The sequence below is a fragment of the Salvia hispanica genome, chromosome 6, assembly GCF_023119035.1.
Source record: "Salvia hispanica cultivar TCC Black 2014 chromosome 6, UniMelb_Shisp_WGS_1.0, whole genome shotgun sequence".
NCBI classification, from domain to species: Eukaryota; Viridiplantae; Streptophyta; class Magnoliopsida; order Lamiales; family Lamiaceae; genus Salvia; species Salvia hispanica.
This window is the reverse complement of record NC_062970.1, coordinates 31,768,771-31,792,978: the sequence shown is the minus strand read 5'-3', so window position 1 is coordinate 31,792,978 and position 24,208 is coordinate 31,768,771. Positions and strand designations below refer to the sequence as shown.

Below are 24,208 nucleotides of genomic sequence, written 5' to 3'. Positions count from 1 at the left end.
CTCTTGCGGAAGAGCATGGAAATTTAAAATGAATAAATGTGGTCCGGGCCCACATCCATGCTCTTTGGCAAGAGCATGGATGGGGATGTTCTTAGACTCTTAGCGATCAGATTCAAGGTTTCGTAACTTTTGTTAATCAAGAGCAGTTGTTATCAGGTTTTTACCGTGTTATTAGGTTCTTACCGTGTTATTAGGTTCTAACCGTGTTATCAGGTCGTGTTTTTATAGTGTCGTGTCATGTGCGTGTTGTTATTGTGTCGTGTTGACCCAAGGTGGTTCTTGTCGTTAATGGGTCATGTCGGGTTCGTTCCGCGTTCTGGTTTGATGGTAGCAAGTCGGGTTCGTGTTCGGATTTGAGATTTTCTTAACATGTCGTGTTCGTGTGTGTCCTTATTTAGTCAGGTAGTTAACACGTTGACCCTATAACGACCCGACACGCACGATTTGGCATCCCTAATTGGTATTTATATTAAATTATGAAGACTATTTTCTTTACTTTGGGAAGATCAGAAATACTATATATAAAACGAAGAATAGTATGTCACTATTTAAGACTTTCATTTACATTGCTCGAGAGCTTGCCATTCATAATACAAAAGAATTCATTTGCATTTTAAATTTATTTACCAAAAAAAAAATATTTAATTTACTTGAAAGATGGGAATACATTATACTCAAATGACTAAATTTTAATTGCCCAATATAGAGGTCACCAAACCGAACCGGCCGGGAACCGTCACCGCCGGTTCGGAATCAGGACAAGGTTCGGCAGTTCCGACGGGCCGGTTCAGGTTCTCAAAAAATGAAGAACCGTAACCAGCAGTTCGGCCAAAACCGACGGTTTGCCGGTTCCGGCAGGCGGCAGGCGGTGGCAGGCACCATGTTACTTGACGATTGATGTTCGGCTGACATTAGAGACCAAGAGCTAGATTGGAACACCCAAGTACAAAACGACCAAGACTACTACCCCGACGAAGAAGAACAACAACAAGAATGAGGTGGAGTGGGAGGTCTACCGCCGATTTCCGAATAGGTAAGTAAGGTAAGAGAACTACGTGGACTTTGATTCCATAATGTAATTGAGCATTAAGGATACGTAGGCAACCCAACTTAAATTTTAAATTTAAGTTGGACTCAAGTCCTTTTCCTTTATTTTTTTTTTTCAATTGTTTCAACTTTAAAATATACAAATACAATTATATAATTGTATTTGTATATACTCTAATCGGTGAAAAAGACTTCTCTATAAGACTAAATGTGGGAGACTTTTGACAATTCTAACATGATTGTTGATGGTTAAATTAAACTCAACAATTAAGGTTGAATTGCTAAAGGTATTCTCAATTTAGTTATCTAGAAACATCTCATTCGCCGACTAAGAGTATATATATATATATATACTATCTATTTACATTTATAATTTATTGTTTTTTACTTCAAGTTTTTTATTTAAATTGTTATACAAGATAACAAGCATGTATTATGTTATGTATATAATATATTTACAAATTACATTCATCATTCATTTATTAATTACTCCCTCCGTCCCACAAAGATTGTTCCATTTTTTCATTTTCGTCCGTCCCACAAAATTTGTCCCATTTCACTTTTTACCATTTTTGGTAGTGGACCCCATATTCCACTAACTCATTCCTACTCACACTTTATTATAAAACTAATACATAAAAGTAGGACCCACATTGCACTAACTTTTTCAACTCACTTTTCATTACATTTCTTAAAATCCGTGTCGGGTCAAAGTGGGACTATCTTTGTGGGACGGAGGGAGTATTATTGTTGAAGTCTTTTGACTCTTTTGTAATTTCAATTTTCAACATTTTTATTTGTAATATCGACATATCGTTCAAATTTGTATAATTGTATCAATAAAATTCCAATTGTCCAACTCCAATGTCGACTTCTACTCCATTTGTCAATAGTCATTCTCGTTTTATTTATTTATTCGATAGTACAAGACTACAACTACAAGGTGTAATTTGTAATTAGTACTATAAATGAATAAATATTTATTTAAAAAAAAAAAAACTGAACTTGAACCGGGGGTCCAAACCGGAATCGGCCCGAAACCGTCTGAAAACCGCCGGTCTTGAACCGGCGTTGAACCGTGGCTTAACCGGTCCAAGAACCGGAACCGCCAGAACCTTGGCGGGCCGGTTCAGGTTTAGAATTTTTTCGAACCTGAACCGTCGGTTCCAAACCGGGAACTGGCGGTTCTTGAACCGTGGTGACCTCTGTTGAAATTATTAACTCAATTACTTCACAATTAAGGAGTGGTGATGAAGGTGCTGCATCACCACCTTATCTTGGTGGTGTAAATTTGTGAGTAATTCATGGCTAAGAAAGTAGCCACATTTGCACTACATCAAGCGGTAGTATTTTGTGGGTGGCATTTGAAGACTTCCTCATTAAATATAAAGTGACAGCTAGGAGACGTAGCATATATGTGTAATCTAGTTTGCAAATTATCAACTTGTATTATTTAATTAATTAGTGCTAACTAGAAGGTCTCTAGTTTTAGGAATCGGTGCTTAACCGACTTTATACACCTATAAATAGAGGTGTAGTTGTTTGTTGTAAAATCAATCAAGTTAGAATTGTGAGTGGGAATTAGAGAGAGAAGAGCCGTAGCTCATAGAGAGAAAGAGAGAAGAAAGCTTTGTACTGCTGAAGCACTTTTGTTTGTGTGTATTTTGTAATCCTTTTGTGAGAAGCCTATAAATACTTATCCTCCACATTTCATCCTTGTTGAGTGTTCCTATATTTAGTGAATCAAATAATCCAACAACCTCTAGCCCAATATATAAATAAATTAAACAAGTACTACCTCCATCCCTTAAATTTTGACACAGTTTACTATTTCGGTTCGTTCCTGAAAATCACTTCACTTTTTACTAGTTTTAGTAGTGGACCTCATATTCCACTAACTCATTCCTACTCATATTTTACTATAAAACCAATACTTTAAAAGTAGGATCCACAACCCACCAACTTTTTCAACTCACTTTCTATTACATTTCTTAAAATCCGTGCCGGGTCAAAGATTGTCAAAATTTGGGAGACAGATTTACTTATTAATTTTGCTGAAATTACAAAATGGAGAGCTAATTTCTTGAACAGACGCTAAACTATGATGTTTGTATCATATAGAATATTAAACAAAATGGTGAATCAAAATATTTTATTTTCAATAAAATACTTGTCTCTATTTGAAATCTTAGTAGTAATTATCATATGCAATTTTGATCGATGTTTATATTATTTTGTAGAAAAATAGTTTCACGTATTATTAGGTTAAATGAAAAATACCAAAGTCTATACAACACAGATTATGAATTTTATCTATTTACATGATAACGAGTCACAAACACTCCTCGACCAAGCGCTTAAAACCATCAACTGTTAAAATCAACTTGGATCTCTATCCTAACAATTGGTATACCAAATTCCAGAAATATAAAAACAAATCCATATAAACATTCGTAAATGTAATTATTGAGAACCGTTGGAATCAAACTTGAAAGATGTTTTCTCCATCTTTATCGCTCATTCCATTAAAGTTTTGCTGTTTATATGTGGTGACGTACAAAGAACTAATACATTCTTTCTATTTTCTTCTCTTTCGATAATTAAGGGGGCATTTCTCCCACTATATATACACATAAATATATAATCATTGAACTTGAACATACATAAAGAGATAAAATGAATTCAAGGTTAATTTTAGTTATTGTTGCTGGTTGGATTTTGCCTGTCCTTAACGCTAATATAGGAGAATGGGATGAGGTATGGACGAAACGTGAACATGAGGCCAGGAACCGTACTCTTGAGGCTTACCACCCAAATCCCCGAAATGTAGTCGATCATTTGAATATGCACGTCAACAGGTCCATTTTTTCTAGCATCTTGCTTCCTAATTGTGCATATAAAAAAACTATGTAAATTATACAAAGAAAGATTTTGTTGGAAAAATGGTTTCTACATTGATTTCACTTAAGAGAGAAGAATATAAAACTGTCATATTTATGGGAAAGATAGACATGCACATTTGATTAAAGACATTTGGTTATGTCTCCTTACAAACATTTGACTTGATATTAAGTAATCTTGCAGAGTATTGAAAGAAATAGAAGTAGATGAAGGAATAAGGTCAAATAGCTCGAGAAGACATCTAATGCAGAGCAAAGGTCCATGTACGGCGACAAACCCAATCGACAAATGTTGGAGATGTCAAGCCAATTGGGCAGACAACCGAATGAAGTTGGCCGACTGTCCGTTAGGGTTCGCGGTGAAGACGACGGGGGGAAAGGGTGGTAAGATTCATGTGGTTACCGACCCTTCTGACGACGACGTACAAAATCCTAAACCAGGAACCCTACGCCACGCCGCGCTCCAGAAAGAGCCACTGTGGATCATATTTGAGAAAAACATGGTAATCAAGTTGAAACAAGAGTTGATGGTGCAGAGCGACAAGACGATCGACGGACGTGGGGCTAAAGTGGAGATTTCGGGAGGCGCCGGAATAACCATACAATTTGTGAAGAATGTGATCATCCATGGAATCAAGATTAGTAACATCGTGAAGGCTGCAGGTGGACTTATTAGGGACTCAGTTGACCATGTTGGGATGCGACAACAGAGTGAAGGTGACGGAATAACCATCTTTGGATCACAAAATGTTTGGGTTGATCATGTTTCTTTGACCAAATGCACCGATGGGATGATTGATGCAACCCAAGGTTCCACTGCAGTCACCATCTCCAACTGCCACTTGACCGATCACGATAAGGTGCTTCTATATTCTTTTTCTATACTTAAATTTGTATAGATAGTCGATAAGATGCGGTGGTGTTGCGCAGACAATCCTTTTTGGTTCGGACGACAATTACAAAGATGATGTGAAAATGCAAGGCACAGTGGCATTCAACCATTTCGGGCAAAAACTAGTGCAGAGAATGCCGAGGTGTAGATTTGGTTATTTCCATGTTGTTAACAACGACTACAACCAATGGTTAATGTATGCCATTGGTGGGAGCAGCGCTCCCACCATTATTAGCCAAGGCAACAGATTCACTGCAAGCAGCAATCCTCAAACTAAAGAGGTGCAACAACTACTTATATTGATACAAATTTGTGTCTCATGCTAATGTTCTTGAGTGTGTGAAATGAAATGCAGGTGACCAAAAGGGAGAAGGCTACAGAAGCGGAATGGAAGAAATGGACATGGGTATCGGAGGGGGACGTATTATTGGGAGGCGCAGTTTTTGTTTCATCAGGAGACCAGGGTTGGGCAAAGAAGCATCCTGAGGTGTATGACAAGATTCAAGCAGCACCTGGTACTAATGTAGAACAAATGACTAAATTTGCAGGGGCACTGGAATGCGAAAAGGGAAAACCGTGTTAGGAAACTGACAAGGACCTATAGCTGATAATCTCTCCGTATAATTAGTTAGCTTATTTTATTATTTATTATTTAGTTGTTATGGTTTGATTTACTTTCCATAGTGATTAGAACTTGATTTGTTTTCAATTTTATAGGAAATCTTTTTGTACTACATATATTTATCACATAAATATATGTGAAGTCTTTTATTATAATTAAAAATAATTATTTAAATAAAATATTTATCATTCTCACTCTACAAGTTCTTCCTTATCGAAAAACCTATTTATTTCTCCCAGAAAACAATACGCCTGATGCCATTCACGCCAGATTGGTATACCATTTTCCATAAATATAAAAACAAATCCATATAATTATTCGTAAACGTAATTATTGATCAAAACCATTAGAGAGACCTGTGCTGGCGAGGTATGCGTCATACCAGACGATGAGAGCTTTAGAGGCGCAGAGGATGAGCTGGGCGAGGCGGATGAGCAGACACGACCGCTAGCTTTGACGCAGACTGCAACATTGTGGAATCCGAAGCTCGTGCAAGTATAGAGAGAGGATCTTTTCTTGGGTATTGAGGTCGCCACAATTCTTATGTTGCTCACTCCTTGGCTTGTGATCATGCTCGTCTTCGAATGGTGATGCCCTATTTATTAGTATAGAAACTAACTGCAAGTATAAAATGTAAAGATAGTATAACTAAAAGTCAAAAGTCAGTACCGGAATATCGAACACATGAAATATGTTTACAGAGTGTATATCACATCCATCCTCATATATTATTAGGTTGAAAAATTAACGGAATCATAGGGCAGCGATTTCATCAACTCATTAGTTATTCAAATTATTTAGTTCTATATTCATCCGCCTTAAGCTTTACTAGGATTTGTTGTCCTCAGGGTTATGAATTTTTCGTGTCATAATTTTTCGACCCTAACCCTAATCCGCCGGGTTTCGGGCTAACCCATCGGGCTATTCGGGCCTAAAAACTTTCAAATATAATCTCTTGTATCAAAATTTTCCTCTATAAAATAATGTTAAATTTTTGATATTTTTTTCTTCTTAGTTTTAGAATCAAATATAATCTTCAAATTTTCATAGTTTTCTTCAATAATAGTTGGAGAAGCCTTTCATCTCGATCAACTACAACATAAACAAAATAAATCAAAATTAAATCAGTCAGTTTGAATTAAAGCTTGTGTTCGTGTCATTATTTTGGCATTGTTCATAATTAATTCTTTATGAATATTAAAAATCATATCTTACATAAATCATTATTTAATGATAAATATATTGAAATTTTGATGGGTTAGTTCTTAATTTTGTCTTGATTGACTTTTATGGTGGTAAGACAGTAGTGACAGATGATGGAATGAGGGAATAATGAGTTGAGGTGGAATTTGAAAGTTGATAGTGTGAGATCGAGTGGAAAAGTGTAGAATAAAGATTAAAGAAGACTAATTGATTGTGTCACATGAAATTCAAAAATAAAAAAAAACTCTAAAACTTAATATTTTTTAATTAAAAGTTGCAACCCGTCGGGCCGACCCGCAATCCGTTCGGGCAACCCGTTTAACCCGTCAACCCATTCAGGCTAACCCGTTTAGCCCATTTTGTATTCGGGTTACAAAATTACAACCCTAACCTACTAATTTTACAGGGCTATTCGGGCCGACCCACAGATTTCAGATTGGATTGACATCCCTAAAAATTAATAATCAAAATCTGTAATTTTAGTTCAACAATAAGGCCTTTATATAGACAAAGGGAAATCATAAACGGGAAAATAAAACTTAAAGGAAAATAACTAAAAGGAAAATAAGCAAAAAGGAAATCATAATTTGTAGGAGGAAAAACAATTAATATTTTTACATCTACTATATTTCTCATCTACTAATTCAATTAACTAGGAAATAAATAAAACCCAAAATATAATATGTTTAATCTCCTAGTCTTGTCTTTTATAACTGTATCATACTCCCCTACTTGAAAAAGACTCGTTCTCGAGTCTACTTTATTGAAATAATATCTTAACCTATTCAAAATTTCTCAAACTACATCCTTCATCATGCCTTCCGTTAAAGTTTGATTGATATTTTCAACAACCAACTCGGACATCAGCTTATGCACTAAAGGCAACTTATTTTAACAGCCTCCATATCTTCTCCAGTATGCCATGTATTCAGTGCGGGGAATGATATTTCTTTCTTGATCCAATCAACTCTTGCACTATGGAAGTCACTCAGTCTATACAGATCATGCTGATTGTTTATAGAATCTCCATATCCAACGACCAAAGGGACAATAAGTATGTTAACAACGTATGGTATAACCTCCCAAGCAATTTGAATGCATAGCATCACCGATGTAGAGTTTCTTCTCCAGTAACTCTGTTTTCACTCCTCGAAGATCACCAACACCCTCATCATTTCTAAACCTGAACCCCAGGAGGCGGTTTCCTCCTTCAATTGAATTAGTAGATTGAAAAATATTAATTGTTTTTCCTTTTACAAATTAGGATTTCTTTTTTTTTTTCCTTATTTTCCTTTAAGTTTTATTTATTAATTTTACATTGAGTTTTTATATTGTAGAGTTACCAATCCACAATGTCTCGAGTCCAAAACCAATTCACCCACATTACACATCCCCATCGTATATATAGTTTATAAAAATACTGTCAATGATACAAATCAAACCAAGGAAAGATAATAATGGCATGCATGATTTTGTTTTCAAATCCGATGGTGTTGCAATTGCAAGAGCCTGGAATAGCCCCCATCTTGGCGACCGACGAGTTGTCTGTGGCTGCCCTGTTCCACAACGCGTCCATCTTGAACCACTGCAATGTTGTCGACGCCGCGTATCGTTGAAAGCCTATGGGCCACGACCACGGTCGTCCGCCCTCTCATGAGCCTCTCCAGCGCCTCCTGCAGCACGCACTCGGACTCCGCGTCCAGGGCGCTCGTTGCCTCGTCCAGCAAAAGTATCGACGGATTCTTAATAACCGCACGCGCTATCGCAATCCGCTGCTTCTGCCCGCCCGAAAGCTGGACGCCTTTCTCCCCCACGGAAGTCCTGTACCCGTCAGGCAGCCCGCTCACGAACGCGTGCACGTTCGCTGCCCGCGCTGCTTCCACCACCTCCGCCTCCGTCGCCCCTTCCATCCCGTACGCAATGTTGTTGAATATGCTGGCCGCGAACAGCACCGGCTCCTGCTGCACCAGCCCGATTCTGCGCCGGAGGGATCTCAGATTCAAACTTCTTATATCTTTGCCGTCGATCATTACTTTCCCAGCTGAGGGGTCGTAGAATCGCTCCACCAACGCGATGACAGTGCTTTTTCCCGAACCACTTGCTCCGACTAGAGCTTGGCTCTGGCCTGCTTTGATCCTGAGGCTGAAGTCCTTGAAGATAGCCACCTCCGGCCGCGATGGATACGCGAAATCTACGTGGCGGAGCTCGACATCGCCCCGAATGGAGTCGACCAGCTCAGCGTCAGGGTCATCCGGGTCGATCCTTGTGGGGCGGTCGAGGATGGAAAATATGAAGGCGACGGATTCTCCACCGCGCATGATCTCGGGAGCGAGGCTGATGGTTTCAGCCACGGAATTGGCTGTGACGACCAAGACCACAAAGACCTTCAAGACCTTTGAGAAGGTGGAGAGACCCGTGCTCACGAGGTGGGCGCCGTACCAGAGGATGAGAGCTTCGGAGGCGTAGAGGGCGAGCTGGGAGAGGCCGAATAGCAGACCCGAGCACTGGCTGCGACGCAGACTGCGACGCTGTGGAATTCGGAGCTCGTGCGTGTACATAGAGAGGATCTTTTCTTGGGCATTGAAGGCTGCCACTGTTCTTATGTTGCTCACTCCTTCCCCTGCGATCATGCTTGTCTTCGCATGCGCCTTCGCCGCGTCTCCTGAGAACCCTTTCAGCGCCAGTTGCTGCAAATATCAACCAACAATTTAGGTGGTGTTCGGTTTCCTAGATAAAATAGTACCAAGATATAATCTAGGATGGAACACCTTCTTAGTGTCTAATCTAAAAACAGATGAAACACACAACATTCTTTAATTATATGTTAATTAGAGACAATAGTTTGTAAATCTTTACAAACTAGCAATTCATTATTAATAGTAGTAAGTGTAATTTTTTACCTGAGCAAAGTTGGCTAAGACAAGTAGAGGGAAGGTAGCTAATATGAGCAATGAAACCCTCCATTCAACTATGAAGGCAACTATGAAAGAAGCGAGAAGAGATGTCATATTCTGCAACACAACGGATATTCTCTCCGCAATCGCAGATTTCACATCACCAGCATCGCTTCCCAGCCGCGCTGCAAGGAGGCTCGAGTTGTTCTCCTGCTCGTCGAACCATCCCACTTCATTCCTCAGTATTGCTGAAATATAAGCATGGAAATCTATAACAATCTATCCTTGACGAATTGAAAACAGGAGCGAACAACGCAGATTACGAACCTGCAAGCATCATCCTCCTCACTCTTGTAGTAAGGTTTTCTCCCATGATACTGAAAAAGTAGTGCTGAATCAAGTATGCAACAACAGCATAAACACCAGCTCCGATATAAATGAACACGTATTCCTTCGTTTTCCTCTCCATGGCGTCCGAATCCGTATAGTAGAACACCTCAATCATATTACTCATCACCAAGGCAAAAGTTGGGCCAATGAAACCAGAAAGAACGGACCCTACAGCTCCCAGTATAGAGTAAGGCCACTCGGGGGCATTAATTTTGAGAAGTCGCCAAAAATATCGGTCCGGAGCTCCATTTCTCCTATCAGTCTCTGCATTCGAGACCATCTCTATCCGGCCATCCACACCCGTGCTGTAAGAATAGCTCAGATTCCTCAGACTGCCTGACCGGAGGCTGAGGGATTTAGTCGACAACGAGTGGCTAAGGCGTGAGGACCGTGTACGGCGTGTTGAAGCACTGTTTCCCGCCATTTCTTGGAACCTAATAAGAGAGGCATAAGCCCCACCTGCCTTGGCAATTAGGTCTTCGTGTGTCCCAGTTTCGATGACTTGCCCTTGCTGTAGAACTGCGATGGAGTCTACGTTTCTTACTGTGGAGAGGCGATGAGCTACAACTAAACTAGTTCTGCCCACCATAAGCCGCTCGAGAGCCTCCTGGACGATGCTCTCTGAGCCAGCATCAAGCGCGCTGGTTGCTTCGTCGAGGAGTAGTATCTTCGGATCCTTTAGCATAGCTCTGGCGATTGCAATCCTCTGCTTTTGGCCCCCTGAGAGCTGAACACCACGCTCTCCTACCTGCGTGTTGTAAGCGTTAGGAAGCAAGGCGATGAAGCTATGAGCGTTAGCAGCGGAAGCAGCAGCCTCGACTTGTGCCATTGTTGCATCGGGCTTTCCATAGAGAATGTTGTCGAGTATTGTCGTGGCAAAGAGTGCAGGCTCTTGGTTCACCAAACCAATTTGAGACCGCAACCATTTGAGCCGCAACATCTTTATGTTCACACCATCCAACAAAACTTCCCCTGCCATTTAAACACAAAATGGAGTAATCCTAAATAATTAAGTAATTTATGAATGTCACATCTTTTTCTAACTTACCACGATTGGGGTCGTAGAACCTTTCAATCAAGGAGACAATCGTGCTCTTTCCCGAACCACTTCCACCAACGACAGCAACTGTTTTCCCAGCAGGGAAGAAAATGGAGAAATCTCTAAAGATTGGGATATCCGGCCGCGATGGATAGCTGAAACTCACATTCCTAAACTCAATGTTCCCCACAACATCGGTAAGGCACTCAGCGCCTGATGCATCCTCGACTATCTTAGGCTTCTGCTTGATTATCTCCATCAACTTGTATCCGGCAGCCTTACCTTTACTGAACGCCCCAAGATTGGAAAACGACTGACCAAGGCTCCTGCACATACGAAACAAAACGAATCAGAGTCCTAGTCCTAGTCCTTCCACATTCATGGCTGGGATTGTGGGGAACTTACATGCCACCAACAATGGCAGAGAAGATAGCAGTGAATGCCTTGCCACCATCAGTCTGTCCGTTTCTAATGAAGACACCGGCATACCAGAACACGAGTGCCCACGACATGCAGGCTATGCCATAGGTACATCCTAGTCCAAGCCCTTTAGCCGTTCCAGCCTTGTATCCAAGCTTGAGAGTGTTCTGTATCAAATCTGAATATGCATTCAGAGCTTTCGTCTCCCCAACATACGAGTAAACCGTCCTAACTTGTGCAATCGACTGCATACATCATTCATCAAGGAAAAGCGTATCAACATTTATTTGTTATTTTGGTTAAGAGATTAGCATTACCTGCTCAGCAACGACACCAGCGCTGGCGTAGGATTGGCGAGTCTTGGAGGTGAGTCCAGTAAGGGTGTAGGCATAGAGACCTCCAGCAAATGCAATGCCGGGAATCACAGCCACACTCAGCAGGGCAAGCCTCCATGCTGACACAAAGCCAACCACCAACCCCGCCAAAAACGTCGATAGGTAATGTATAAAGTTTCCAACCTAAATTCACAACTCAACATGCTTCAACATTGCATATAGTATCAACATTATGCTCAAGCAATGGACTTCAAATCCATTCATCAAAATCATTGTTGTTTGAATAATTATTTCCAAATACGCACTCATAGGGTAGCAAACATAGTAAAATCTAGAAAGTCCAGTCAAACTCAATTATGAACATTACAAAAATCACGCAAATTGGAAAATGAAAAAATGTGTAGGAGAAAGCTAGGCTTGATAATTAACTGTTGCATACGCAATATTATGATTACAGCAATGTATTAAAATGCATCATTGCGCGTTCACATATATTTTGTTTTTATTCAATCATTTGTGCTTTAATAAATGCTGTCCAGAGTGAGCAAAAACCAACCTTCTCGCTGATTGCATCTTGTACAAGAAGAGTGTCAGTAGAAACACTAAAAACAATATCACCAGTTCTTGCATCAGTATCAAAAAATCCCACGTCCTGTTTCAACACTGCCTCCAAATATTTTCTTCTCAGCCTCCCAGCTTGCCTCTCTCCCGTGTACATCCAGCATGCAATCTCTTTTTTTTTTTTTTTTCCAACAAATTGTTAAAAAAGACAACTAATTTCGACGCAAAAGGAAAGTAGGTGTGTGTAGGCAGACGCAGTAATGAGTAGTAGTACTATTAAAGTTGAAAAAAAATGTCTGTTATAATTTCGTCCATTTATCTTTTTTGGTAAATATAAAATTATAATTTACCTGCGTAGGAAGAGCAGCACACCACTAAGCCAAGAAACACAAAATACAAAGCATACTGCATTAAGAAAAAAAGTGAGGTTAGATCTGAATGTAGAAGAAAATTTAGAGTGAAAGAATAAAAAAATGAACCTTTCCAACTTCATGTGTCATTTTGTGCAAATCCGATTGGTTTTTACCGAAACCATTAACCATTTCCCCAAAAAGCAGAAAGAAGACAGGCATTGAGGAGCCATGTATGACAGCACCGAGGCTGCCGGAAATCATCAGCAAGTAATCATATCTATCCGCAAATGAAAATAGCTGATAGAATGGCAGGCTTTGCTCTTTCTTCTTCTCTTCATTCCCACTTGCTTTAGATTCAGCTGCTGTTTCCGCCATTTTTCAAATGCGAAAATGAAGTCCTAGAGAGAGAGAGAGGTTGATCACTCAGCTTTGGGCTAACTGAGCTTTCATGGCTGCATATAAAAGGAGGGATTTTCTTTTTTGGATGCTCTTTTCGAAATGAGGGTGTAACTGTAATAAGAGAAGAGTAACTGTAAACTGGTGGTCAAAGTCAAACTAAATGGAGAGGAGAGAGAGAGAGATATTGATAGCAGCGTTGAAGGTAGAATGAGTAGCGAGGTCTGAGGAGAGAGACTGACACTGATTATTATAGGCGGCGGATGAAGGCGTGGTGCACTGCTGCTATTTGGTTTCGACTAAAATATCCCATCCGGACCAAAGCAAAATTTGAAAGAGAGAACTATATAAATGGTACTACATCTTTCACTTTCGCATATAAATGATATTTGATCTTTATTTTATATTATCTCTGTCCTCCAAAATTTGCTATACTTTGACCCGACACGGCGTTTAAGAAATGTAATGGAAAGTGAGTTGAAAAAGTTGGTGGAATGTGGGTCTTACTTTTAAAGTATTAGAGCACTCCCAATGCTCTCCCTAAAAACTCCCTTATTTCTCCCTAACTCCTGCCACATCAGCGCCACATCAGCACCAAAATTTATCCCCAGTTTTTAGCCAACTTTTAGCCAACTGCTCCAATGGTTTCTCCCTTATTTCTCCCTTATTTCTCCCTAACTCAACATTTCATTTTTACATCATTACTAATTTAATTGTTTTATTTTTGTATATAATAAAGCTAGCTAATTTAATTTATAAGACAAAACAAATAATAGTAATAAAGTTCGTTGTATTAAATACGAGTAAACATTACAACGACGAAAATTAATAAAAAAAAAATAGTACAGGAATGGAAAAAAAAATTCAAAGTAAAAAAATTCAAGGGCGGTGGGCGCGGTTTCTATTTGCCCACAATTCTTCGATCATATCGTGTTGTAGTGCTCGATGGGCCTCCTTTTGGTGTATGTCCATGAACGCCTTGAACCGTTCATGTTCGTTGTACGGTACACCCCGGCGGGCGGACTCGGACTCGGTTGAGACACCGTGACTCGATGATGCAACACTGGTGTCGTTGGTGACGTTGAGGACGCCTTCGTGTTCATCCTCGATGATCATGTTATGCATGATGATGCACGCATACATGATGTCGGCAATATCCCCCTGGTAGTAAAAGCGCGTCGGGCCCTTTACCAGTGCAAATCGTGATTGGAGCACCCCAAACGCCCTCTCCACATCCTTGCGCGCAGACTCTTGCGCTCGGGCAAAATACTTTCTACTATCTCCGATTGGGCATCTGATCGTCTTCAAAAACACGGGCCATTGCGGATAGATGCCGTCAGCCAGGTAGTACCCCATGTTATGCACATTGCCATTGGCCGTGAATTCGATGGAGGGGCCTAACCCATTGATCCGCTCGTTGAAAAGGGGCGAGGAATTGAGAACATTTAGGTCGTTGTTCGACCCGGCTATACCAAAATAAGCATGCCAAATCCAAAGCCGTTGGTCGGCAACGGCTTCAAGAATGATGGTGGGATGCGTACCTTTGTAGCCGGTAGTGAACCGGCCTCGCCACGCGGTTGGGCAGTTCTTCCACTGCCAGTGCATACAGTCGATGCTTGCCGAGCATCCCCGGAAAGCCGTGGGTCCTCCAGTGCCAATCCAGCAGGAACTGGCAGTCAGCTGCGTCCGGCGAGCGAAGGTAGTGCTCCCCAAATATCTCTCGCACGCCCTGACAAAAATTCTTCAGGCACTCGTTGCCAGTCGTCTCGCCGCATTGCAGATACTCATCGAACATGTCGGCGGACCCTCCATATGCCAATTGTCGGATGGCAACGAGTGCATTTCTGCAGGGGCGATAGACCGAGAGCTTCCCTGTGGCGTCTCGCTGGAGCCGGAACTCGGGGTAACGCGCGGACAACGCATTAACAATGCGCAGGAAGAGGGAGCGGCGCATTCTGAATCGGCGACGAAATACATCTGTCGGATAACGTGGTTCCTCAGCAAAATAATCGGCGAACAGCCGATCGTGCCCACCAGCGTGGTCGCGGGGGATGTATCAAAAAAAAAAAAAAAAAAAAAAAATAGAGAAAATAAATGAAAAAAAAAAAAAAAAAAAAAAAAAAAAAAAAAAAAAAAAGAAAAGGGATGAGGATGGGGAGAGAATGAAGAGAAGGTGTGTATTTACAGGGGAGTAAAAATAGCCGTTGGGCACTAAAAAAAAAAAAAAAAAAAAAAAAAAAAACGCCGAAAATAACGCCGAACGCGCCTACCAGTGGCCGGCGTTCGCTCGGCGATAATCGGCGTTAAAACGGGAACCGGCGTTAATTCGGTAGAATTAACGCCGGAAAAACGCTGACTTCTCCCCATTGCCGGCGAATACTCGGCGATACCCCGGCGTTAAAACGCCGGTTTTTATCGCGAGTGCATTGGGAGTGCTCTTAGTTTTATAATAAAATGTGAGTAGGAATGAGTTAGTGGAATATGGGGTCCACTACAAAAAATGGTAAAAGTGAAGTGTATCAAATTTTCAGGGACGGACCAAAATAGTAAACTGTATCAAATTTTCGGGGACGGAGGTAGTATCGTTTTTGGTACCTTGTGACAAAAATAATCCCAAGTACCAAACATGTGATTTTTTTGTTATGGAGGATATTTTTGAAAATTTCAATTAAATAGTACTCCCTCTGTCCCATAAAAGATGTCACACTTTCCTTTTTAGTTTGTCCCACAAAAGATGTCACGTTTCTATTTTGGGAAAAAATTCTCTTTCACATGAATATAAAAATTATATTTTCTCTTTCCATTTAACACACAAAATAAAACCTCCTAAAATCTCTGTGCTTTGTCCCACAAGTGTGACATCTTTTGTGGGACGGAGGGAGTACTTACCAAATATATGATTATTTTTTCTTCCTTTCTTATTTCTTTTTTAGTTTCTTCTTCATTTTCTTCTTTTTTTTTAGTATTTTATCTTTCTTTCTTCTCTCTTTTTTTCTCCTTAGTTTATATTTCTTCTTCTTTCCTTTTAGTTTTTTATACATGCATCAATTGCATTCATAATATAAATTAGGAACAAAATGTCAAATTAAATTAATTATTGAAAATAATTAAATCAATTAAATATTTTTTATTAAATTACTTTATACTCATTTTAAGATTGAAACACCTAACTAAAAATATTGAACTCTTTATATCATTATGAATACAATTCACAATTTTTATTACATAATATTATATGATTCATAATTTATATAATTATACTTTAATTATTTATTAATTACTTCTAGTTCTTAGTATTATAACAATAATATTTTTATAATAATTAAATATAATTATAACTATAATTATAATTAATTATATTTGAATGTTATTAAAAATAAATAAATTATTAATTTATAACATCAAAATAGTAATATTAATATTATTAATAATAATAATATAAAGAGTGAGGAGAATGAGAGAAGATATTATAATATCACTTTTGGTACTAATTTTATGTATACCTAAAATATCTTTTATGACATAAATGAGAAAATGCATTTGTTTAGAGGGTAATTTGAGAAGAAAATTGCATCAGGTACCAAAAATGTGATTTATAGGTACCAAAAACGATATAAAATAAAAATCAGGTACCATTTACGTGCGAAAGTGAAAGATCAGGTACCATTTATGTAGTCACTCAATTTGAAATTATCATTGGATTTTTGTATCTAATTCTTCAGATCATAACAAATATGTACAGTATATAACTAACTTGGTTCCCTTGAAAATAAAAACTTTTTAAATTTTCTATTCTAGGAAGTCAACATAAAAATCGACTACTTTTTCTTTTCTTCTTCACTTTATCAATTTTTCTCTTCCTCTCTCTTATTCTGCCAATTTTTCTTTCTTATTTTACTAATTGTAAATTAAAAATTCAGAAGTTTCTATTTTCCAAAGACAGAGGTAGTATATAATAAAAAAAAATATATCGTTTTGTTGTATTTTTCAGATTTTGATATTGAATATACGTATTTATGATATTAATTTTTTATAAAAGAAAATTTATTTTCAAATTTTTGGAAGATTCGAATCAGTAAAAAAACATTGTATTTTTGGATCGGATCAGATTGGGAAAAATTCGAATGCTCACCCCTAAATTTGAGGAAAAAATGATGTTATTTCAAGTTAAGGGTTCCCTTAACAGATTGTGTCTAGGTTTGCCCTTAACATGTTAAATTGTTATTAGGTTGACCTGATAATAGTCCAATTTGTACAATTTATCGGTGAAAATTATCCCTTTTTTTTAAATATAAAATGACTTGAGTGCCTTACTACAATAATTAAAAATTAGAGTTGGACAAAACATTTTTAAAAAATTTTTAGTAAGTATGACTTACTTAGTCCTTGTTTTTATCTTATTTTTTCTATGAATTTAGCAAGTATGACTTACTTAGAGTTGGTCAAAACATTTAAAAACAAATTTAGTACTCCCTCCGTTTTACTATAGGTGAGTCATTTTATCATTTCGGGAAGTTTCTTCATAGTTGAGTCATTTCCTTATATGGTAATTTTTTTCTCTTTCTTACTTTACTCTCTCTTACTTTATTATCTCTACTTTATTCACTTTATACTTTATTCTCTCTACCTTTTCCTTTCTCTTACTTTTTTATCTATTTATTTAACACACTCAATATTCATTTCTAAAACTCCGTGCCGAAAAGTTTCGCCTCAACTATGGCGAAACGGAAGGAGTAAGTAGTACTGTATGACTTACTTAGTCCTTGTTTTTATCTTATTTTTTCTATCAATTTATTGTTTTGGAAAGTTTGTTGAGTTTCAATGTAAATAACTGGAAAAAATAAGATTTCCACTCATTTAAGGCCATATATTCCTCTTCAAAAGAGAGCTTCCATAGACATATCACACCCTTCAATCAGATTTTTGAAAATAAAGTTTTGTTTTACACAAAATTTTGCAATCTATACATATATAAAATACAAATTTTAGATTTAAATTTAAATAGTTATAAGTTATAGACTTGAATTCAAATATTTACAAGTAGTTGTTATGAATATTTACTTAGATATTTTAATAAAGACTTTGACTAATTTTTAAGAGCATTATAATGAGTAACCGCACTGTTACAATTCTTTTAATGAAATAATGAGCATTTAACAAATACTTAAGATCATTATATTTGGTGTTATACTAAACGTTATATTTCCATTGATTATATGAAAAACATCATAAAACTTCTCTATGCATTTTCTTTAACCATCGCCTAAATTTACTAAATAGTGAGCAATAAAATGATCGCTATTCAGTTGAAATGGCTAACCAATTAAAAGCAATGAAAGCAATTTAATTATGTCATTGATTATTTTGAAAGAGTAATAAACTTTTTTAGACTTTTTTTAACCATCAGCACTAATTTCACTAAATAATCATTAATGATTATTCAATTGAAATGGAAGTTTTAGGGTCTCTTATTAAACAATTATTTATTTTAATTTTCATTGTTAGCTAGATAAATTAGACCTTTTTATTTTTGTGATGTACGGTGGGTTTTACGATAGCTTTTTATGTTTTTTTCCTATAAAAATCCATCATTTTTTGGCTTAGGTTTCACTTCCTCTTTATCTTCTCATATTTTATCACAAGTCCTCTAGAGAAAAGAAGAATTTTCTAAACGACGGAATTCACATTCCTTCGTGATCTAACGCCTAGCAATACCAAATCAGTTATCCGAGTCCGGTGTGTGCGTATTTTTGAAATGACTAAGTATGGTGACAAATCAAATGTCATTAACTTGAAATGTATTTTTCATGAACGTATTTATGTTGTTGTTTCTTATCTTATTACCTTTTTTTTAGTTAATTTTTCTAAAAACCATTATATGTTATCAAATGTAGATTGAAAATGTTGTTGGATAGGCACTTTAAGGTAAATTTTTTATATTATTATTATTATTATTATTATTATTATTTGCTTATTAACATTGTCTATGTGTATATTTTTGTAGCTATAATTGGCGTTATCGTCGACCTCGAAAAGGTTATCTCACAATCTAATTCTTGGTTCATCGATATTAAGATTGTTGATTCGCAATGAGTATTGAACCATCGTTTTGTTTTTATTTTCTATTTAATATATTTTTTAAGTTACTTTGGTTGCAGGCATAATATAGTTTGTTGTTCACTATGAGAAAGTGTTATAGATTCCTATCTTGAGCAAAAGGAAAATACCGTAGGACAGATTCCTGTTGTACTAATATAGTTTTTGTATATTGTTTTGCAGAATTTTAGAATATTGGTGATGCTTTTGTATATGTTTTTTTGATATTATTAAATTAATAGTTCGAAAATTCTAAATACTTTATAAAGTTAATACATATTACATTTAAAATTACATTCATAGCAAATGAATTTAATTTTTTTTTGGTGTTATTTTCATATATGTTGATCCTTTAGTAAATAAGCAACACATCATTTTCACAAATTAATTTTACATAAGTTACAATGACATTATGTTATTTGTTGGGAATTTTTTTGTTATTTTGAGACACATTAATTCATTAGTACATAAGAAGCACATCATATTTTCAAATTAATTTAGTGCGTGATAGAGAAGTACGGAGGAGAAATTTAGAAGAAAAATACAAAAATTGAAGAGTTTAGATTGTAAAAATGAATTTGGTGAAGAAGGTGGTGCCCTCTTTCGTGAGAAATTGTAGAGTTTTGTATATCTTTTGATTATTGTAAGTTAAATTAATATTTAAAAATTTACTACTCATATATTTTTGGTATGTATACGTTTAATTGTTTATTTGTTAGTTCTACTTATGGCTTAGAAATACATGAAAATAAATAATTGACTTAATTTATTTTGAGTTTTTGTATAGAACGAATTAAAGTTATATTATTAGATAACGCAATTTTTAGATTTGGATGTATTATTTTTAAAAATAATTAATTAAATATAATAGTGTTGTAAATAATAAATATTTAAATTTTGTTGTTATAGACACTAAGAGCATCATCATCCGTGCTCTTAGCTAAGAGCACGGAAGTAGGCCCGAACCCACTTTTACTCCTTGTCCTTAGCTAAGAGCACAACACCCACATTCGTGCTCTTAGCTAAGGACAAGCTCAAGGGTCCTACCATTCTATTATTTAATTTAAATAAAAACATTTCCACAATATTAAATTGCATTAAAAATTTAAAATTACATAATTAAAATCCTAAAAAATAAAAATTACATAATTAAAATCTTAAAAAATAAAAATACATAATTAAAATCCAAGAAAATAAAAAAATACATAATTAAAATCATACTCCCTCCGTCCGCGAATAGGAGTCCCGGTTGGCCATTTTCATCCGTCCGCCATTAGGAGTCCCGGTTAGACATTTTATCTTGGGAGTATAAAAAATGACCCCACTTTTCCCTTAATTTAGAAGGTGCAATTAATTTTAATCCACTTTGATTGCAAATAATAATATAAATGGGTCCCACATTCCACTATCACACACTTAAATTATTATACTCAAATTTTTCTTAAAACCCGCACCCAACTCAACTGGGACTCCTATTCGCGGACGGAGGGAGTAATAATTAAAAATTACACACGTGTAAGACTAGTCCTCTATCCCCAATTGCCTCTTGAGACCCCGGATCATTTGCTCATGTGTTGCAAGTTGATCCGGAGTCATCTTAGACGTATCGTTCAAATAGAGTTGACCCAAGAGGGTCCATAACGTGTTGTTCGGGATGGAGGAGGCACAAAGGGAGCAGGGGCGGATGGAGTCGAGGCGCGGCGGCGGGTGGTCGTTGCCTTCTTCTTTCCTTGCGGCCGACGGGAACTGCTCGGGCTAGCGTCTGGGCTAACCAAGTTAGTTTCAGCAAGTTGGGTAGCCACATCATCGGAGGCGCCGTCGGATAGGACTACCGACCTCGACCGTTTGCTGGAGGAGTTGGAGGTGGATGCTACTATGCCGCCCCTATACTTCGGATGTAGGCGCCCCTCCTGCCAACAATCGAGGTACTTGAACGTTTTGAACTCCATGCGTTGGTAGGTCGTCAAGGCGGTAGTGATGATGTCGAGCTCGCTCGTGCCGCTCCCCGCCGACCGCTCTTCCTGGAGGTAATACCCCTGGAACTTACCGATTGCCTCGTTGCATCTGAAGAGACGATTGCGCACCATACTATCATTGCGATATATGGTTCCCCCCGGCCGGGTTTCATTGTAAAGACGAGTGATGCGCCACCAATACGTTTCCCGGTTTGGTTCGTGCCAACTTCCGGATCTTCGGAGACTGCCAATTAGGCTTTGAACATCGTCATCATCTCACCCGGAGTGTACGGGGTACGGGTGCCACGAACAGGAGGAGTAGGAGTAGGAATAGAAGTAGGAGTAAGAGTAGAGCTGCTGCTCCCTCCCGATCCGGGTTCGAGTGCCCACCCGAACCCGGAGGCGTTTTGGTCGTGCACCGGGTAAGGACGGTAGCCACCCGGAGCTTGCGAACCTTGGGTTTGAGGAGGGGCCGTAAATTTCGTTTCCGGACTAGGGAATGAGTCGGAGTCGAACCAATCGTGGTTCCAACCGCGATTGCCTGAGGGGTGATCGCCGGAGCCGTACATTGTGTAATGTAATGGGAATTTAGATGAGAGAATATGAGAAAAAAGATGAGAGAATGTAGATGATAGAATAGAAGAGAATGTGCTTTTTTTTGTGTTGAAGTGGGGGTATTTATAGATGAAAATGTGAATTTTGGGAAAAAAAAATTGAAAAATAAATTAAAAGTGGGTAGAAAACGGATATAATTTTTTGGAAAGTGGGAAAATATTTTTTTTTATTTAAAAATATTTTTTAAATAAATTTCGAATTTTTTAAAAAAATAATAAAAAAACGAATTTGGCAACGGCTATGCTGTTGTCCAATAAGAAAACGCCACATAGGGCTGCTCAGCGGCACGGACGTGCTCTTAGTTAAGAACAGCGCCGTGCCGCTGGCACGGACGGACGAGCTGCAGCGACGGACGAGGTCGTCCTTGTCGCTGGCATGGACGGACGGACACCGTTTTGAGCACCGCTGTGGATGCTCTAAGACACTACTATTTTCAACTACCTATTCATTTTGTTTAGGATGATGTTTTTTTAATATATTTGTTGTTATTGAGGATATTAGTACCTATTCATTTTGTTTAGGATGATGTTTTTTTAATATATTTGTTGTTATTGAGGATATTAGTAAACGTCAAATGACTAAAATATTATTCTCTATTATTAGTATTATATGTTGTAACTATTACAAGTTGATTCATTTTTCTTTCTTAATTAAATGATGTTTTAAATGTCCCGATTCATGTACGATGAATCAGAGCTCTCTAAATTTCAATAGTTTGTTATTAATAATTTTAAGTTTATGATATGTTTTAGTTGTATAATTCATAGTTATTTTATTTATAATTTTTATATAATACTAATATTGTTTTTAATTTCATTCAATTAACTAAAATTTAAAATAAATGTTTTAAAATATACTTAGATACTAGTAGTTCATAGTGGTCCACTCGAGTAAGTTACTGGCTTACTGCACATATTCTACTCGACCTAATAGGGCTTAAATAGGTGAATTTTGTTGAGTTGAAACGCAATCTCTTTCCCTCTCCACACTACAAATATTAATGCTGGGACTGAAAAATAATTGTGCTGGAGGATCTTGGACCTATTATGGCATCCAATATGGAAGTGAAAATTATTTTTCTGAAATGTTAAATAATGTATTCTTCGCCGACATAGTTGATAATGTTGATAATGTTGTTAGAATAAAAGGTTAGTGAAGAAAAAATACAAAGAAAATTGCATGTAATTGACTACCAATCACTGTTTTTCTCCAAAAAAATAACTAGTTCCTACTTCCTATACCAAAATAAACCCTGTTTTTTCTGCTAGATTTGAAAGAAAATAAGAATTATAAGGATTATATTTGAAATTTTAAATTCAAGTACTCCTTCTGAAACATTAATCATAACCCATTATTATTATCATCAACATGCATGGAAAAATCCCATCAACTGTGGGATACATTAAGTTACATGTAACACGATAAAGTTAAAAATTAATATCCTTACCTTTTCGCCTAAAATAATAAAAGAAAAAATGAAATGTATAACAAGATTAATTTTACTAGGTTACACTATTGTCACGATTAATTATAATGTTATAATTCCACATATTATATATTATATATTATTATTATTATTATTAACACTGTAACAATAGAATAAATGACAAAAAAATATACAGAAAATAGAAGTACTCCAACAAGTTAAGAAATTTGTTTGGTTTCATGATTTGAGCAATTATTATATTATGGGTACGTTCTGCAGCCCGATTTGCATGTCATGTTAATTTCAATCACAATTTGTTGAAAAAAAGTTTAGTTAATAAAATTTGGTAGCCTGGTCCCTAAGCCGTAGCATGGTCCAAACTAGCTAATTAGCATCTTATCACTGTCATTAACTTTAACTAAAGATGTTAAGTAGTTATTATTCAATGAATTAGTCAGCCGTAAGGGTATCCAATCTAGCAGAATGACGTCGATTAATTACATATTAAATCTCAATCTTTCAGCATGCACAAGAGAAGCAGCGACGTTGATGTTGTGATGAGGTATTAAGCGTCGGTGCTCAACAAAATTAGCAACCATTCTGGTACTCGCTAATAAAAAATTTTAGGATTCATTGAAGGGATAGCTAAATTTATAAAACTTAATTATGCATACAAAACACAACTAGCAACACTTACAAATATTGCTTTTTATTACAAATGAGTCACTCATCCCTTAAAAGGTCTTATAAGTGAGAGGGTTATCCATTTATATAGATGAACTAGGATCATTACGATTTAAGAGTTTTAACACTTTTATTGCCATCAATCGGTCATGCAGCGGTAGAGGCGGAAGACGAAAAATGTTGCTAAGAGTTTTATTTAGACTTCTTTTCTTACAAAAATCATACCAATAATATTTTAAAACTAGTAATCTCACTAAAACTGAATTTATATAAGAACTTCGTCACTAATTATTTTTTTGACTTCCTATTCCTCATTTACACTTTTTTTTTTCTTTCTTTCTCAAACCAATTTTGTCTCTCAGTGTTTTTTTTCTTTGCGT

General features: G+C 37.0%; 4 protein-coding genes across 4 annotated transcripts; 1 reads left to right on the top strand and 3 right to left on the bottom strand.

Annotated features, from left to right (window-relative positions):
* Positions 1-3,723: 3,723 nt before the first annotated feature.
* On the top strand, positions 3,724-5,550 carry LOC125196544 (probable pectate lyase P59). Its single transcript, XM_048095107.1, has 4 exons — positions 3,724-3,905; positions 4,132-4,807; positions 4,878-5,120; positions 5,195-5,550. Exons 1-4 carry the CDS (start codon positions 3,724-3,726, stop codon positions 5,420-5,422), a joined length of 1,329 nt encoding a protein of 442 aa, XP_047951064.1. The 3' UTR covers positions 5,423-5,550.
* Positions 5,551-8,037: 2,487 nt separating this feature from the next.
* On the bottom strand, positions 8,038-13,251 carry LOC125192263 (ABC transporter B family member 19-like). Its single transcript, XM_048089787.1, has 9 exons — positions 12,783-13,251; positions 12,654-12,708; positions 12,299-12,474; positions 11,725-11,925; positions 11,393-11,652; positions 10,997-11,313; positions 9,886-10,920; positions 9,565-9,806; positions 8,038-9,351 (listed from the first exon to the last, which is right to left on the bottom strand). Exons 1-9 carry the CDS (start codon positions 13,029-13,031, stop codon positions 8,143-8,145), a joined length of 3,744 nt encoding a protein of 1,247 aa, XP_047945744.1. The 5' UTR covers positions 13,032-13,251; the 3' UTR covers positions 8,038-8,142.
* A 680-nt stretch (positions 13,252-13,931) lies between these two features.
* Positions 13,932-14,408, bottom strand: LOC125195142. The gene has a single exon (XM_048093334.1). It carries the CDS (start codon positions 14,406-14,408, stop codon positions 13,932-13,934), a length of 477 nt encoding a protein of 158 aa, XP_047949291.1.
* Positions 14,409-14,568: 160 nt separating this feature from the next.
* Positions 14,569-15,006, bottom strand: LOC125195141. Its single transcript, XM_048093333.1, has one exon. The coding sequence runs from the start codon at positions 15,004-15,006 to the stop codon at positions 14,569-14,571; it is 438 nt and encodes a 145-aa protein (XP_047949290.1).
* Positions 15,007-24,208: the final 9,202 nt, after the last annotated feature.